This window comes from Strix aluco, chromosome 1, assembly GCF_031877795.1.
Source record: "Strix aluco isolate bStrAlu1 chromosome 1, bStrAlu1.hap1, whole genome shotgun sequence".
NCBI lineage: Eukaryota > Metazoa > Chordata > Aves > Strigiformes > Strigidae > Strix > Strix aluco.
The window spans coordinates 84,251,308-84,270,040 of record NC_133931.1 but is presented as its reverse complement, the minus strand read 5'-3'; the positions used below and the strand labels follow the sequence as shown (position 1 = coordinate 84,270,040).

Sequence of the window (18,733 nt, the reverse complement as noted above, 5' to 3'; positions counted from 1 at the left end):
TATAGGTTCTTGCCTGGTACATGACATGAAGTGCTCTTTTTTATTTACATATCAGATACTGTATATGTAGGTACATGTAAGTTGCTTTAGGTGTACTGTTTCATATTACCTCAGGTCATTCTGGAGATTTAGAAAAACTACATACAGAGAAATGCTTGTTATAGTAGATTAAATTTAGAGGAAAGACTTCCTCTACGGTCATATACAAAGAAAACAATGGGCAAATAAGTTTCTGTGTTTCATTTGGTTTAAGAAAAATGGTGAAAGAAATTCAGAGTGAAAACTGGTTGTCTTGGATTCAGCTGGAATAAAGTTTACTTTCTTCCTAGGAACTGGATAGTGCTGTGTTTTGGATTTAGGATGAGAATCGTGTGGATAACACACTGATGTTTTAGTTGTTGCTAAGCAGTGTTTATACTAAGTCAAGGACTTTTCGGCTTCTCATACTGCCCTGCCAGAGGAGACTGGGAGTGCACAAGAAGCTGGGAGGGGGCACAGCAAGGACAGCTGACCTAAATGAGCCAAAGGGGTATTCTATACCCTATGATGTCATGTCCAGTATAGAAACTGGGGGCACTTGGCCAGGGGACACAGTGGCTCGGGGACTGGCTGGGCATTGGTCAGCAGGTGGTGAACAGTTGTGTGGTGCATCACTTGTTTTGTATATTCTATTATTATTATTGTTGTTGTTGTTGGTAATAACAGAATAAGAATAAGAATAAGAATAAGAATAAGAATAAGAATAAGAATAAGAATAAGAATAAGAATAAGAATAAGAATAATTCCACTTCCTTTCCTGTCCTATTAAACTGTTTTTATCTCAACCCACAAGTTTTACTTTTTTTTTTCTGATTTTCTCCCCATCCCACTGTGGGGGGTGGAGAGTGAGCAAGCAGCTGTGTGGTGCTTAATTGCCATCTGGGGTAAACCACAGCACTGGTATACTGCTCTGAATCTGTTTTAATTTGTCATAATTATTAGAAACGGGGGGTACTTGTATATAGCTTGTGACATACTATTCAAGAACTAGGTCAAGAATAATAATTTAACCTTGGGATAGGTACTTAAACAAAGTGAAGGACTGGATTTTAAATAGACAGCCTACTTCCTTATGAACTTTTAAAAGCATTCTCCACTCCTTCTAAATATTAGCAGAAGAGTGAATCATTTATTTTTTTGTCATTCATATTCAAAAGGTACAGTAATAGTCTAACTTAAGGTCAACCATGTTAAGAAAGTCAGTCTTGCTTGTTTTTATTGAAAGTTAAGAGTCAGTGCTTGAATTTTCAAATTTGTGTTTCTTCTAAATTCAGAATAATTTCAAATGCAGACAAGCTTCAGTTTCAAATCAAGAGGTGTTCAGTGCTAATGCATAGCATACAGCAGAGGCTGACCACCTTGGAGAATAATGTATTCAGTCAAATCAAAAAAAGAAATTACTTTATAAGCTCTTGTCCTGTCATGGAATGGTCATATTTTATGCTTTGTGTGACCTGATTGTGATGCTTTTGATTTATTGTAGTGTGAGGGTGCCTCTTTTCAACAAGCTACACCACTTCCCTAATTCAGTAGTCATTTTCTTGATAGCAGTGCACCTGTAACAATGGGACAACACAGACTTCTGTTTTCAGCCAACTGTAAGATTTATTGTACCTCTAGTTAGAGCTTTATCTTTTCTCTGACTAGATCAATATTTAACTCAGGTCAATAAATCCTGATAGAATCCCAACAGAAGTCAATAGCTACCTATTATGTCAGCTAACAGACAAAGATTTTGTGGGTGTTGGGTCTAAGAAAGAAAATAACATTTGTGAACACACATATCAGAAATTTTACTGTAGTATTTCTTTAAATTTTATTATCTTTTCTGTTTGCGTCAGAAAGTTATGAAAACTGTCGTATACTTAATGATACCACAGATATATTTTCAGCATTTAAAAATATCTATTTGTGATCTACTGTGGTTCCTTAGTCAGTGTTCTGCTTATCCAGAGTGCAGTTCTAAGACATTTTTTCTCCTATGCAGAGTTTGAACTAATATTTTTCATTGTGTGAATAGATTGGGACTTTTTACAAGTGCCATTCAATTAATGTATACATTTTTGTTGGTTAAATTATTTTTCCAGAAAACATTGCAATAATATTTTGTTTCTAGGATTTTCCTTTCAAGAACCTGTAAGGAAATCAATTAATCATATTTATAAGGTAGTTGTTGTAACTTATATATATATATATTTACACTCAGATATACTAAATCTAACACTAGAGCACTTTCTAAAATGAAGAATTTTTGCTGATGGTATTTTGCTAATTGTTGAATTTGCTTTGAATAGACTTCAGCTTGCATGGCTGCTATCGTAAGACATCAAGCAGAAATGGTTTCATTGTAAATCAAGTACCTACGATACATGGAAAAAGTGTTTCACATTTCCTTATTAACACCAATCTCATTGTATTTCATTTGCACTTTACAAATAAGCATACTTAACTGCTGAGTAAGGTTATGCTCTAAATGACTTATAACAAGTTATGCTATACTGCTATAAGGTCCTTAATGTGTTATGCATGGGTCAATTAAGCATTACAGTCAAGTGGAATGCTCATGGGTATGTAATAAATATCACAGGGAGAAAAGAACACAGCAACCAAGTAAATGCTTGGTCTGTTGGCTAAGCAAGCTTTCTTACTAACATAATCTGAATTATATGGCTCAACCTTGTGTGTCAGTTGTAATTAAATTAGCACAAAAATTTTGTCCAAATGTGGAATCTTTTCAACACTGTATGTTGCATTCAGTTTTTTAATTGGCCAGACACCATTTTGACACTATTTGAAAGGGGTTTTTGTCATGCCTATAGTCATTGTCTCTCTTCTTGTTCCTCTTATCAAGGTGATCTACTTTGAAAAGAAGCCACAATATTATTCAGCATAATGGGCAACTATGTTAATTATCTCTAATTATTTAGATACATTATCATGTACTTATTAAAGACAAAAAATTAATTTGCATAAAAGTCTAATTTAATAATAGTAGATGAGAAATATGAAGTCAAGTCTTTGGCTCCATTTTTATTTTTCTTTTCATTATGAAGGAAGTAATAAGGAGCTTTGGATTATAAGTGAAATATTAGCAGCTTTAACCTTCAGCTGTCTATTATTTTGTCATCTTCAATCAAGCTATAGATTAAATACATTTTTATGTAGGCCAGAAGGTAAGTGACATTACAAGAAGCAATGTTTAATACTGGCAGTCAATACTATTTCCATTTTAAGAGAGAAGTATTTCCAAGCTTGTGAATGTAAGTAGTTTTCAGATAGTTTTAAGCTCTTTGTTGTCAAATGAGATTTCCTTTGAGAAGATTCCTGTACTTAATTTCCATCTGCTATGTTCAGAGGTTACAGAATGCATTCCATTTTTACTTGTTTTGTTTGTCTCATGTCATAATGTTGTCCCTTCTCAACAAGGATTAAATACACCTGTAAGAAGTTTGTAGCTGAAGAAATCACACTTAATGAGTAATTTCCTCCATTCCAGCACTCTTTGCTCTTGCCTTATCTTCACACGCACATCATTTGCTTGGTTCCTCTGCTTGCCTACCTGACAAGTAACCTGTTATGAAGAAATCCTCAATATTTAAGCAGCATTAAGTTATCTGTTAGTCATGTATATCTGTATCTAGGTATGTTTCATAGCTATCTGGAACATATAATACTTTAAGTATTTCATTATACAACTAGAAGTCATGTGTTACCAGCTTTGAGCAAACAATTATCTTCCCCCTGCCCACCCCCACCCAGCCCCCCACCCCCATTAGGGTACAGATACTTCTTTGTCTTTTAAATACATTTCTAACTGAATTGTCAAAAAAGAAAAATAAATTTTCAACACAGCAGTAACATCATACTTCTGCAGGCTTGCCTCATATTGCTTTACCTGAGGCACATGCCTACTGCATTAATGGGAACACATTAGAGTTTGACCACTGTATTGAAAAACTGACCATTTAGCTCTTTTTACTCCTAACCATATGTTTCTTCAGAACTATAGAAATGCCACTAATTCAGATTCAGTTCCAAGGAAATCACGAGTCAGTGCAAAGCTACTGAAGTGTCTTCTGTTATAAATTAAATTATTTCATCATGTACACTTATGCAGAGAACTAGTATATAGTGGTATGTTGCTATTAGACACAGAATATTTTTATTCAAATCAAAGTATGTCTTTAAGTCTTTCTTGTACTTCTCCATACCTCATCTCCATCAGTTTTGTGTGGAATAAAATAAAATCTTCAATAATGGGGAAGCAATTTTAGGAGAGGTCAAAACCAGTCAGATGGGGGATTTGCTTGAAAGAATGTTTAACTCTATTTTACTGTCTGAAAATTCATAGGAACTCATGTACAATTTATACTTCAAAAGAAACAACTTGCACATTTTCAGCACATTAGTTATTGATAAACAATTTCTGAAAATGGAGGAATTAGCTCCTTTGTGAACTCTTTTCAGAATCTGCCCATCAAAAAAATTGGCAGAATTTTCCTATTTTTCACCCTGAAATGTTGACTTTTCTAGAAACAGGATTAGATTAATGGAGAACTGTAATTACTGTCCTGTCCCAAAACTAGGGAGGGTAATAGATTCTCCCTCAATTAAGAAGCATTTAAGGAAATTTGCAGAAAGTAAATGTGTGTCAGTTTTCTGAAAGACCAAGCAAAAGGAAATCTGTAACATGAGGCCAGCAAATTTAGGCAAAAAAGTAAAATAGAAAAATAGAGGTGCTGAGAAAGAATTTAGCCAGTAAAAAAAGTAGAAATAGCAATAATGCCTTTCCATGTGTTTTTCTGGAAAATAGGTCATGGTAAAGAAACACGATTTCTTTGTTTTATGAAATGGCAAGTTATATTGAAAAAGAAAACTGCTATGTCACATGCCATTCTAGTTAGATAGCAATAAGTAGTAGCAACAAATCCCATTACATGGCTATGAACTGGCTACCAGGGAGGTAGCAAAAAGTTGTCAATAAAGACAAAATCATCATGAAAGGAAGAGGTTCCACTAGGGCTGTACAGGGATCAGTGTAAGACCAGCTCTATTCAGCTTCTTTCTGTGTAGATTAAAAGTAAACATAAGGCTACTACTGATAAAATTTTGGGGTGACAGAAAAATGGCAGAATGATGAATAAAGATGACAACAGTGCATTCTGTCAAAATAACCCAGATCGTTTGATAACCTGTTTCACTCAATACATAAATGCAACAATAAACTCAATAAATGCAAAGTCCTACACTTAGAACTGAGGAGGGTGGGACTGTATCCAGGAGAACCATGATTATGTAAACTAAGAGTAAAGCAGCTCAAAATGGGTTTCCAAAGCAGTAATCAGCCAAAAAAAAAAAAAAAAAAAAAACCAAACCAACAAACCAAACAAAAAACCCCAGCCCTTAAATAGATTATTTATATATTGTAAAAAGATTAGGAAAGTTAAATTTACATCGGAGGTTGGTACTGAGGGGCGTAGCATTACTGAAATAACAATGTTGATTTTATTTGTCTGTATTTTTACAAAATTTTGAAGATGAAAAGAGCAAATAACACTGAGTGGGAGAAAAGGCTTTAAAGTGAGAAGTTTTTAATATTTAGTTTATCAGAAAGGTTACCTTCAGGACATTATAGCAGTACCTTTACAAGGAGAAATACTCAGAACGAATGGTCTGAGGGCAACAAGAGTCGATGGTTTGAAATTGAAAGTGCATACTACCAAATAAAGGGCAGACCTTTGACTTTATGATTAACAACTGGAATATTCAGTCAAGGAAATAGGTGATATTCTCTACCTCTTGATCACGCCAGTTCAAAATTACATGCTTTCAGGAGGATGTGCTTTAGCCAAAATCAAACTGCTAGGTTCAGTACAGTGCTTCAGTTAATGGTCTGAATTCTACAGGAGGTCTGGTAGTCCCATCTGGCTTTTAACAGTGAATCCATTAGATAAAGAATTCACCATTAAGCTTGAATATCTTAGTATTTTGAAAGAATTTGTTTTGACTGTGGATGCATCAAATTGCATAAACTATACTAAAAATCTAAGCTATACTTATATTTATTTCCAAGGTGAGGATTGTTGCTTAAAAAGAGTCTAAATTTTGATGATTTGAATGATTACAAACACTGTACCTAATTAGGTGTTGAGTCATGTTATGTGTTTGGAAAAAAAAAAATATTGCTTTATTAAATAGAAAAAGAAACAGCCAAGTTTCTGGTTTCCAATGACTCTGCTACCCACCTCTCAGTCTGCCAAGCGGTGGTTGCGCCCCCTCTGGCTTCTTCTAGACAATCTGAAAATATTTTTGGAAGTTGAAGACCACTTTTCCTACAGTCCAGTTAATGCTTGTTTTGTGTAGATGGTTATGTAAGATGGTTTCCTTTGACTAGAAAATATTTGAAGAATTAATGCTGTATGTTTTACTGGACCCAACTTAATCTACTGACTCTGTATTTTACTTTATTGTTACTATGACAGCAGCAACTTATTCTGTTACATTTCTGCTGTTTCTGGTAAAATATATTTCCATCCTGTCGGTGCTACAATCTAACAACTATTCTACTGACCATGATTAACTCTTCTGTGCTACTTTTAAACAGAAAAAAAAAAAAATTATTATACACAGTACTTAAAGTTACAGCCATTTAGCCTGCCAGATACCACTAGAGTTGTGCATGTAAAGTCAGGTTGATGGCCCAACCTGCACAGTGGTCCTCAGACAGTAGAACCATGTCTGTACAGCTCAAAAGAATAAATGAAAAGACACCTGTAACTTTACAGCCATATAGAGCCACACTGGACATAGGTTTGTTAAAAGAATGTGGGTTGTAATTAGGTAATGAGATCTGCACCAAAAAAAAGTCAGTTTTGTTTAAATGCTAAATTACCTGAAAAGTTTCATGCAGATATCTAGGCCAAAGTGCAAAGTTGATGTTTACAGGAATGACAACAATCGCCGTGGAATACACCAACAATCCACTGCCACTAAATCTAGAAAATATCTGTTCCATAGCATAGTGATTTTGAAGTTGCAGCAATCTGAAGACAATGGAATGAGTACAACACTTCAGTGGAAAAAATCCTGATAATAATATCCTGCTGATTAAACCAGCCTGCAGGAGAATGAGAGAAAGGTACTTTAAAAAACAGTGAACCATACTAACTGAAATAGAGTTGGCAAACCTGGCATCTATATACATATGCTTTAACTACTGGCAAGAGAACAAATGACAGCTTCCTGCTCAAATAAGGTGGCCACTTGTGATATTTCTATAACAGATACTCCTTTGATTGCATATGGCAGATTAAAGTTTCTTGTCTGCTTTCTGGGAGGCAGCATGGCAGCAAATTCTTAAATTAATTCACTTGAATATACTTTGCAGTATGAAAACAGTGAAAGATGCTATGATTACCTTTGGCATCTGTGCAATTGCCACATAAATTGGTGTATTTTCCACTCAGTCAGTGAAGCTTTCTTCAGATTCCTTAATTCAGGAGGCTTCGGCACAAGACTTTTTCATTTTGTAAATTCAGGCTGTTACTCATGGAGATTTTTGAGAAGGCTTTATTCACTAACAGTAAATTGAAGAGATTTTTTTTCCCCCTTAGGGTTCTCCATTGCAATATAAGCAGTCTGATTAATCCCCCCCCTTCTTTTAATACCAAATGAACACTATTCTAACCTACTTATTTAAAAAAGCTTACTATTTTCTTTTAAAAATATACTTATTTTTCAGTGATTTCTATTGTATTACAGCAGTAGTCTTTCAATGTTGGATTCATGTATTTTATTTCAATGATAATTTTCCTTAAGAAAGGACATAGTGTCTTCCAGTACTATAATCACAACCATAGAAGAAAATTGACTACTAATTGTCATCTCTGTAGTGCTTTGCCTTTTAGCCATGAAGTGTCTATTGCTGTCCCTGTAAGGGAACAAAATATATAATGTTAGTTATATAAAGCAGATCTGACTCAAAGGCCTAGATTAAAAACATCTATGTTGTGGAAACATTCAGAATGTGGAGTATGACCATAATCTTCATATTGCACATTTTGTTTACAGTTACAGTTTGAACTAAATCACAAATGCAAGTTGAAGTCTACTGGGAGTTTTAAATTGAAGTTTATTTTGAAGTTTCAAGAAAAAAGAAATGCATCTGCTGACTTGTACATGCTCAGCATTTGTCTTAAAATGCAAAAACCATAAAAACTGTTCTTATTTCTGTTAAAAGAGATGTGTCTAATTCTTTCAAGGTAGAATAATAATAGATTTTGAAATGTATTTTAATATATACAGTATATTCAGAACGCTAAGTTACAAAAAAATAACTATATATCCTAAAGCAAAGCAGTGATAAAATTAGAGTAAAAATAAAGTGAATGAAATTCCTATCTGCAACAGTTCACTTCCCTCAGTAATTAGTAAAATCATACATTTAGTTAGTTATTAAATATTTAAAATTATAGTGAACCATTTAGTTGTTGTGATCCTGTCAAGACAGATATATAAGAAACTAGAATATGAGGGATCTACTATGACCTACTGGTTCTTCATAAAGTCTTTAGTGTCCAGGCTCAGGTTCCAACAACAGAATAGAAATTTTCCAAACAAAAAATATTAACTTGCCCATGACAAACTGGTTGTTTTGTTTTGTTGGGGTTTTTTCCCACTAGATAGAAAACCTTTGAGCTCAAATGTTAAAACAAACCATGGTTTATTCTGGGAAGGTTCCATTCTCACATCATGCAGGAGTAGGCTGTAAGATAAAGTTGCGGTGGTTACTAAAATAAGTTCTTATTTTGTATAAGGAATAAGATAAATTACTTCAATTACAACCAGACTGTCAAGTAAGTACATAGTTAAATACTTTGGTAAATGCAGAGGTAAGCACTTGACTGTGGCAGATATTTTCTTAATAATTATGTGCACTTGAATTAAAAAGTCTTAATTTTTACTGTCTCAGTTACAGTTGAGCCTTCTGTTACAGCTCTTCTTACACGCAAGTAAAATGGTTCTTCACAGAATTCTAAAAAAGACAATACAACACATTGTCAGATGCCACAGAGATAGAAGTATCTTAAAGAAAACTTGAAAAAACAACAACAAAAAAAATTGACTGCAGTTCAGTAACAGGAATGAATTCAGAAAGCCTGAGTGGAGAAGGAAGTAAAACTTGTCAAAAATAAACTTATTTTTAGGACTTTCTCAAATCCAGAGGCATTAGGGAAAAGGAAAGAAAAGGAGCTATCCACAGTAGTAGACATATCAATCTTTCATCTCAATGTTCTTCTTGGTCAGTTTTGGTCTGATGTTCTGAGGATAAATGCAGGACTATCAGGAAGAAATTTCCTTATTGCATGAAGTTGTGAGGAATTTTCAGTACAGAGGAAGAAGTTTATGTCTTTGAGGGCAAGAGCAGGAAGAACATAATGAAATTTACCAGTATTATATAACAAAGTCTATGTTGCAGGACTAATTATAAGACTATCTGGATGATGCTTTTAGTCATATTGTTTAGTTTTAGTTAGTCCTGTGAGTTGCAGGGAGTTGGACTTGATGATCCTTATGTTTCCCTTCCAACTCAAGTTATTCTATGATTGTACAGTAACTGTGGTCTCATTAATTTGGAAGTGTCACTGGAGGAGATGTCCTGTGTATATTAGTCAATCATAGATGAATCACCAGTGTGATGCATCTGGAAAAAAAAAAAAGTTGTAATTAGAAAAGGTGGTGATAAAATCTCATATGGAATGTAAGTACGTTTCTGGTCATCCATGGTCAAGGAATTAAAATTCAAATTGAAAAATGTGCTTTCCAAGATTATAAATTTTCAGAGAATAAAACAAAAAGTGATGTGATTTAGAAGTGAATAAATTTAGACAAGAAGTTAGAAGAAAAAGTGTGCTCTAGGAGAGTTTGCCATGTGGAAAAAGACATCTCACGTAATTTTAAGACAGAAATAAGTATGACTAAACTCAGCAGGCCAGAGGTCCGGAGTTGTGCCCTCTGTGACGGTCCGATGAAACCATGGTTAATGTCTCAACCATCCGATAAAGAACTTTGGCAAAGGAAATGGTCTCTGTGGAAATGCCAGGGCTGTGTAGGTGATGGCAGGGAGGTGCAGCAAGAGGAGGGGGTCCTGTGGAGGTGGGACTGCACTTTTCAGAAGCTGAACTTCCCTGTCCTGAACAACTCTGTGAAGAGCCAATAGAGAAGCCATTTTCACAATGCATGTACCAAAAGGAAAGGTGAAACAATGGTCACACCTGCAAAGAGGGGAAGTAACTCCCCAACGACCCCCAAGCCCATTGACTTATTTCCAGAAGAATCTGAAGGTACAAACTGCACATGTACCAAAAGCAAGGAGAATTCTAGAAGCATAAACTGCACATGATGCCTAATTAGCCCAATGAGTCCAAGTCCTCTCCTGAAGGAGAGGCAAGGAATTATAAAAGGACACAACTCAAAGCCCCAGGGTGGCTGTGCCCCTCCAGAGCTGGACCCCTAGGCTGGCTGGACCAATGATGGAACCAGGACTGGTGAAATCTTCCTTTTTTGTCTATGTCTCTCGCTCTCATTTTCCTCTCTTTCTCCCTTTTTCTCTCCCATTCTTATTCTGTATGCCAGCATATAAGGCAAGGCTTGTTTGGGCGTGTTTAAGGTTTATCAGGGTATGTTATAGCATGTGCCACTAGTCGGTGTAGGTTTAATGCCTGTTGCAAGAGGTTGCAAAGATTACTGACAGTTTCATGCCAAATATCTGTTGTGAGCGAATAAAAATTGAGGTTTTTTAAATGAAAGATCCTTGGTGTTGTTTCACCTTAATCCTGACCTGGGAATTGGCGAAACTGAGTTGTTGTCCTGAGAAATTGGGATGTAACACCTTCTCAACTCCATTTCAATAGATCTAAACCTCCACATGTTGTACGTGATTTTTGACAGAGCAGTCAAACTTCTGTAAAAATTCTTCACTTAATACCAGAAACAGGTTGGGGTGTCCCCATAATGATGTCTACAACTTGCATTTTTTTTTCTTGCTTTCCTTTTTTAGTAAAGATGAATAAATATTGGAAACATAGCTGAAAAGTACTCAGTTAACAGGGTCACAGTGCTGCCTAACAAACATGAGGCAAAATTAAGGCTGTGTTTAAATTTAAAAAGCCTGTGACAGTTTTCTTTTTCAGTTTATTTCCTCACTGGTTTAGACAGGGAGTTATCTTCCTTAATATGAACTTCCTGTCTTCTTGTGGGATGTATAGGAGCCCCTGCCAAGCATACTGAAGATACTCAGGGGCAATTCCTGCTTTAAAAGGAACTGCTGGAGCATTCCATATTATCTTATTGGAAAAGGCAACCAAAGGCTCCTTACACCTTTTGGAGTCATTAGAGAAATTTGAAATTATGTATGGTTTTGGTGCTGTAGTGCAAGAAGAGTTGTTGGAGCTGTTAGTGACAAGGATCGACCATTAGGGTCCTCATGGTAGTTACCTACCTCATACTGACGATATAATTTTAGGGTGTATGTGTGTATACGCAACCAAGAAATCAGAGAGAACTAAATCTTCCCTTATCTCCCGTCCTTCAGCATATCCCAAGCTTAAAACCAGTTTTCTTATTCTAAACTTTGGACACAAGTTTTTGAAATTAGAAACTTGCCTATTTTCATTTACTCAGTTTTCAGAAAAGAATCTGATGCAAGTAGGAGAGATCAAATGATTAGTTATCCACAAATACTTTAGCTGTCTACAAGCATTGATTCAGTACCATACCCCTTGAAGCAAAAAGGAAGAGAAAAGTAATTGTAATTCAGAGGAATTTCTGTTTATTTAAATGAGTTTAAAAATGTACGTGACTAGTGTATTTGTGAGGATTGTACAGATGTTCCACTATGTAAAATTAGGTCTGTTTCAAATTGAAATGGAAGGGTTTTTTTAAAAAAAATCCCATACTCTCTCCATGCATATACATAATCATTAAATGTTCCAATAAATTCAGTTTCAATGTGAAGTACTGAAACTGTTTATTTGAAAAATGTCAAAGCAGGACATTTTTAATTTTAATACTTTTCTATCTTCCTATTTTTCAGTAAAATGAATTTTCAGAACAGTTGTACCAGATTTTGTGAACAACATTTTGATGAAGCTGCATATTTAAGTTATATCAGTTCCTTTTATCCAAATGTCTCCATGCCTTTCTGTTATAGTATGTATAAATTGTGGTTAATAGTATGTATAAATTGTAGTTAATTTCAGTATATCATGATGAAAACTGTGAAAAAAGATCTGTATCTAACTATCATTTTAATGTAAAGAACACTGGTGAGCTAAAACAGACTGGTATACTAGTTTTAGCCAGCTTGTTCAGAATCTACGCTTCTGATGAAAAGTGCAAAACTGTGTTAAAATCATTCTTAATCTTCATTGATACTTTAAAATATTATTCTTTGTGGATACTTCTACTTATTTAGGTCTGATTTGTTTTCAGCATAGAATGGAAACAATGGTATAAGCTACATCAAATTTCCATTTCATGTAATAATGGTTAAATGGTTTTATTGAAGAAATGCAAAGAAAGTGATTTCAAAGTACGAGAAAAGTAGTGTTCCAGAAATCACTTTTTGCATCATCTGAGACTGTGGGAACCAAAAACCTTGAGAGTCATGCTGTACAGCAAGTTGTCTAGAAGAACAAGGCTCTTCCTGTTTTGCTCTCTGTTAATAGCTATTATATGTTTAAAATTTACCCAGAAGCAACATCTGGTCTTACTGTGGTATATTTTCTTACTAGTTGTTTACAGCCACTCAGTTTAAAAGTCCAAACCCAAGTTACGCTAAAAATCTAGGTTTTTGGAAACTTAATAAATTCAGCATTTCACATATTCCTTTATTTATTCCTATGTAGCTCACTCCAGTCTTATCAATATCTTTTATGTACTGGTGAGCCCAGAACTGAACCCAGCACTCCAGATGTGGCCTCACCAGTGGTGAGCAGAGGAGAAGGTTCCCCTCCTTTGACATGCTGGCAATGCTTTTCATAATGCGGCCTGAGATGCTTTTGGCCTTGTGTCGTAGTTTGAACTCAGAGGGCAGCTGAGTACCATGCAGCTGCTCACTTCCCCCTTCCCCTGCAGCGCTGAGAAGGAGGAAAGCAAAGGGCCCAGAAATTGAGATAAGGACGGGGAGGGATGGCATCATCCTTTAAGGCAGGCAAAAGACAGACTCGTTAAGGGAAGAAAAAAGAACATAAACTTAATACAGAAACTAACGACAACAGAGTAGGGATGTGAGAAGCATTACCACAACTTGAAAACACCTCCCCCCATCCCTCCCTTCTTCCCAGGCTCAGCTTTGCTCCCGATATCTCTACCTATTCCTCTCCAGCGGCACAGGGGCAGGGAATGGGGGGTGCAGTCAGTCCTGCTGCTTCTTCCACCTCTGGGAGAGGAAACTCCTGGCATTCCTCCCCTGTCCCAGTGCTGTCCCCCTCTCACAGCAGACAGTCCTCCACAAACCAGCTCTGACATGAGTCACTCCCACAGGTGTGTGGGTCACCTGTGCATGTTGCAATCCTCCCAGCACTGAACTACACCAGCAAGGGCTTCTTCCCACAGGGCCCCGGCCTTCTTTGGGCACAGTCACCTGTTTCAGTGTAGGGCCCCCCACAGGCTGCAAATCGGTATGTGCTCCACCATGACCCCCATGGGTGGCAGTGGCGGGGGGGGGGGGGGGCCAGCCCTGCCATCTCACCACGGGATACAGGGGAGTCTGTGCTCTGGCGCACCTCCCCACCCTTCTCCTCCTTTCTTCCACTGACCTCAGTGTTCGCACAGATGTTCTCCTCACAACTGCTCCTCACAACTCACACAACTCCTCTCAGGTTGCCCTTCTTACATACATTATTGCAGAGGTGCAGCCCAGCCTTGGTGCAAAGATTGGTCCGACCTGGAGCTGGGGGAGCCCCAAGAAGCTTCTCACAGGGGACACCGCTGTAGCCCCCTCCACTGCTACCAAAAAACCCTGCCACTCACTCAAACCAGGACAGCTCGTTTGCTGCAAGAGCACATTGCTGACTCATGTCCAACTTGAGGACACCCTAGAGCGTTTTCTGAAAAGCTGCTTCCCAGCTAGTCTGTCCACAGCATGTAATGTTTCTCTGGCACAGGACTTGACATTTCCCTTTATTGAACTCCATGAGGTTTCTGTCAGCCTGTGATCACAGAAATTAGCAGGAACTAATTTACAGGTACCATCATAAGTGAAAAATGTCCCATAAGTGAAAAATGTCCCATAACTGAAACTGAGCCCACAGAGCTGACTGTTCCTCCTTTGTTGTAATCTTTACTTCTGCATATGTAATTGACTACATGTTAAAATAATTTCTGATGGTGATGGATAAAAATAAATAGAATTTTAGAATCACTCAATTTTGGTTTTCTCTCTGTACTGTAGTGAAAAAAATAATATCTTTCACTTTACAAGTGTAAAACACTTATGAACATAAATGTATGTGATTGGCATGTATCATATAAGAAAGTATAGGGTTTTGAGATTTGTCAAATAAGAAAGTTGAGCATTTGGGTAGTTTTAAGAAGTATGTGACGTTTTAATTCAGAAATTAACTTTTCTTAAAAAGGAATTTGTGTCTTATTCAGTGGGGTAAGAGTTCCCATTAAGTAGCTATTTAAACAGTTATATGAGAAAACTGGAGCTTTGGCAATGTACCTTTTGGCTGGGAATGTTATATAAGTTCAATTAATTAATTATTAATATAATAGTTGTTTTAATATATATAATTTTAATTTATTCATATTCTCAAGGAAGTTGATTGTCTAGCAGTATCTGGCATTGTTATATATATATAGATATATATTTATATTTTTATACATATACAGAACACAAACAACTAAAGCCATCTTATTTTGATTGTAGAAAAGCTTTGCATTTCCAGAAACTCTGCCATGCTCCAGCTTTCCTGAAAAGAAAGGTTATGCTTAACCTTTCCTCCTGCTCGAACAAGCTAATCCTGATCTTTCTTTTGTTTGTTTTCTTTCCATCACAGGAGTCATCAGGACTGCCTTGCACAACATGGACAGGGAAGCCAGAGAGCATTATTCCGTTGTCATTCAAGCCAAAGATATGGCTGGGCAGGTCGGAGGGCTGTCAGGGTCAACAACTGTAAATATCACACTCACTGATGTCAACGACAATCCACCCAGGTTTCCTCAGAGTATGTACAATTTCAGCATATAACTGATTTGAAAAGAAGCTGTTAGCGAAAGCCAATTAGTATTCAAACTAATGAAGAAGGCAGCTTGGGAAGTGTTTGGATTCACCAATAGTTTTCAGTTTTCCAGTGTTTTCAGATGAAGCACAGAGATAGAGATAGCATAGCTAGAATATTTCTTTCAATTAAACAAGTGAAGATTTCTTTTAATTAAACACCAAGTAAGAGTGAGATGGGTGACAAAGGAACACTCTTGTCATGTGGGTTATTCTCCATTCCTTTTTGAATATATATTTCAATAACTGTGTGATTTTGATCCCATAAGTGAATTATATTGTTCCAGTGGTAGACAACAACAAAAGGTAACACATTAAAAGACTTAATCCAGCATGCCTTTGGCTGCTTTCATATAGATCTGTTAATTTTTTTCTTCTGTTTCTGTCTCTCTACCCACGTGAACTTTTAAGATCACTTTTTACATTACAGATAGTCAAAACCTAAGCTGTTTCGCACTGTCGTTATGCTACGGTGGAGTCTGCCTTTATCCTAGTTAAATGAATTGTCTATATTGATGTCAAACCAAATGTTCTCACATGCATATATTAAAAGTATATGCTAGAATACTCTTAGAATATCTTAGTATGACCACTAATAGGAAGTTCATTTCTATCCAACTCATTGGGTGCACATTGACCTGACAGAGCAGCTGGAGTCTTGTAGGATTTCTGAATTCAGTCGGCAATTTATTTAAAAGTCTTCTGGAATGTAATTGCATAGCTAAACCTGCTTTCCTTTGAAGATTGGCTCAAGGACAATAAGAATATTGTAATCTGAACTCAGACACTGCATGAGCCCTTGTAGAACTTAATGGACTGGTAGCTATAGGTACATCCGCCAGGAAATGCATTAAAATGTTTGAATGAGAAGATATATAAACAATAATAGAGATCACAAAGCTCCAGGGAAAAAAAAAACCTCCCTAACAATACAAATTATGTAAAATCTGGTCAAGAAGTAAGAAGGCTCATTAAAAGTGTTGTAGAAATCAGTATTTTTTCTGTGTCTCGCAAACACAAAAAAACATAAAGCCTTTGAAACCAGCCTTAAATAAAGTATATTTGGTTTTATGTTCCACAGAATTGTCATTGCATCCATCACTCTATTTAATACCTCCTAACTATTGGAAAGGCAAAAGGTAAGGCATATCTTTGAACAAATATAACATCTAAAATAGTTAAAGTATAAAAAATGTCCTAAGTTTCCTGCAAACTCAAGAGACAAATGGATCCCTACATATCAGGTTTCAAGAATTAGCCTGTTTTATTTTGAATGGAAGGGTTTCGATATTAAACTGACTGGCAGGCAGAACTGTATGTTGGCACATATATTTCTTTACCTGTATTAGTATTTTTTCCAAAATGGAAGAATATGTTCAGGTTATATTCTATACATTTTAAGGGATTCTAATGATTGCAAAAAATACTATTGAAAACTACAAAAGTCATTTCACATTTAATGAAAACTCATTATTTAACAAAGCAAAACAAAAATTTATTTTAACATTTGTCATTTTAAACAGAAAATATTAATCCTAGAAAAAGTCTTGTAGAGTACAAACATTTGCTTTATCTTTCCTTACACAGGATTCCTATACCACAGTTATGACTGTAACATTACCTTTTTACTCCTTTTCAACGAGTATCATTTAAACCCTTTGCAAAAGAAAGTTAGCTACATGTTAGTGATACAGAACGAAAGTATAGATGATCTAAAATCAGGCTATCTTAGCATCACAAACTATTACAATAATACATGAGTATTGCACTAATAGAAATAACTTCATTGCTTATTTTTCTTCTCTTTTCTTTGTATGCCATGATTTTCAGTTAAATTTCTCTTCAATTTCCTTATTAGACGGAATGCTAAATGAGACTTATTGAGGCTTGTCACATTCAGAATTGAATTCAAGGGAAGTGCTAACCAAAACTGCATATATCAAGTGTATAACCCTTGGGACAGGCTGAGCCTCAGCTAAACCGCAGACTTTCTTTTGGTTAGTTTCCTTTTATCCATTACCATACTTGTGAGTTTTGAATCTAACTGTGTAAGTACTTTACTTGAGAACATGCTGTGAAGCACATCTGACTGATGCTTTTATTATTTGTTTTATTTAGAAATATGCTTTATTTTATATATTTAAAAGATTGTACCTTTCTGGCTTTGGTAGATTAGTGTCCATTAGAGATGCATATGGAGCAAGGTATGCAGGATTTGTCCCCCTTAAAGAAACACTTTAAAAATCTATTTAAAACTTAGAATTAGAGGTTGTAAATATATCTGCTTAAATTAATTTACTGTGTTTTTTTCTGGACTCACTCTAAATATAGCTGACTTTTTTTCAAAGAAATTACTAACAGAAGAGCTACAGTTTTCCAAAATATCAAAAAGTCTAGGAGGAAGAAGATGAAACATTACTGCATATTTTTATCAGTCTGATGGTTGCAGTTCTGAAAGGCATGGTAATAATAATCCGTGGAATAGGAAACATAGCTGAAAAATTCTGCTTGCAAAACACAGTAGTATGTCTCAGAAGTAGGCAAGGGGTTGTGAATTCAGCACGAATTCACAGGAATTTGAAACCTCAAATACACTTTGCTTATAAGTTACTTCAGTGTATCTTGTACAATACTGATTTCTTTTTCTTCATCACCACAAATTTCCTTTCTTTAGAGAGTCCAGTCATAAATGAACAATCTATTTAATGTAAGCTGACAGACAGTACTCTGCATGGGAAGATTCTTGCTTTTCAATAATCAGCATCTCTCAGTTCTTGTTAGTTTTACCACTGACAGATCCCCTTGGTTGATGGCTGAGGGCCCTAATTTCATAGTCATAAATTTATTTCAGTAATCTGATAGAAAGTGTTACATCTACTGAAGACACAGTTATCAGCCTTGAGTTACATCAGAATTTTCCGTATAGTTTTCTTTCATAAATTCTCTCTGGTCTTGTTTAGGATGAATAGATTGTGCATGTTTTGCTTTGTTTACTATGAATAGATTCTGATTGCATTAAGATCATCACACTAGGCAGATGCTTCCACTGACATGTTTTGTCCATCAAGTACTAATGATTACACTCTGGACAGTGTGTAGATCTGTAGTTACTGTGTGTACAGTCTAATTTTACAACGAAATGGTTTCCCTGATACCCCATTTGTAGATATTTTTTGTTTGATAAATCTAGCTCATTTCTTTAGGATAAAGCAGAATTTAAATACAAGTCATGGCTTAAAACATATTTTATAAGGCTTGATTGTTGAGGCTTGGTTGTTTCACATCAGTATATAGACATAATGTGAAATTATGTATATGCATAATTAGTTTTGCCTCATTTTTTACAGTATCATTGTATGAAAAGTACGCAGCTATGTTTAATTAGGAATATTGTGTGAAAATACTCCA

At 35.7% G+C, this 18,733-nt stretch overlaps 1 protein-coding gene across 1 annotated transcript in view; it reads left to right on the top strand.

The window, feature by feature from the left end:
* The window catches only part of CDH18 (cadherin 18), a 273,081-nt gene that overhangs the window by 188,812 nt on the left and 65,536 nt on the right, over positions 1-18,733 (top strand). Inside the window, exon 6 of the mRNA XM_074826463.1 lies at positions 15,105-15,272. Within this exon, the coding sequence (XP_074682564.1) occupies positions 15,105-15,272 (168 nt within the window). The remainder of the gene's footprint in view (positions 1-15,104; positions 15,273-18,733) is intronic.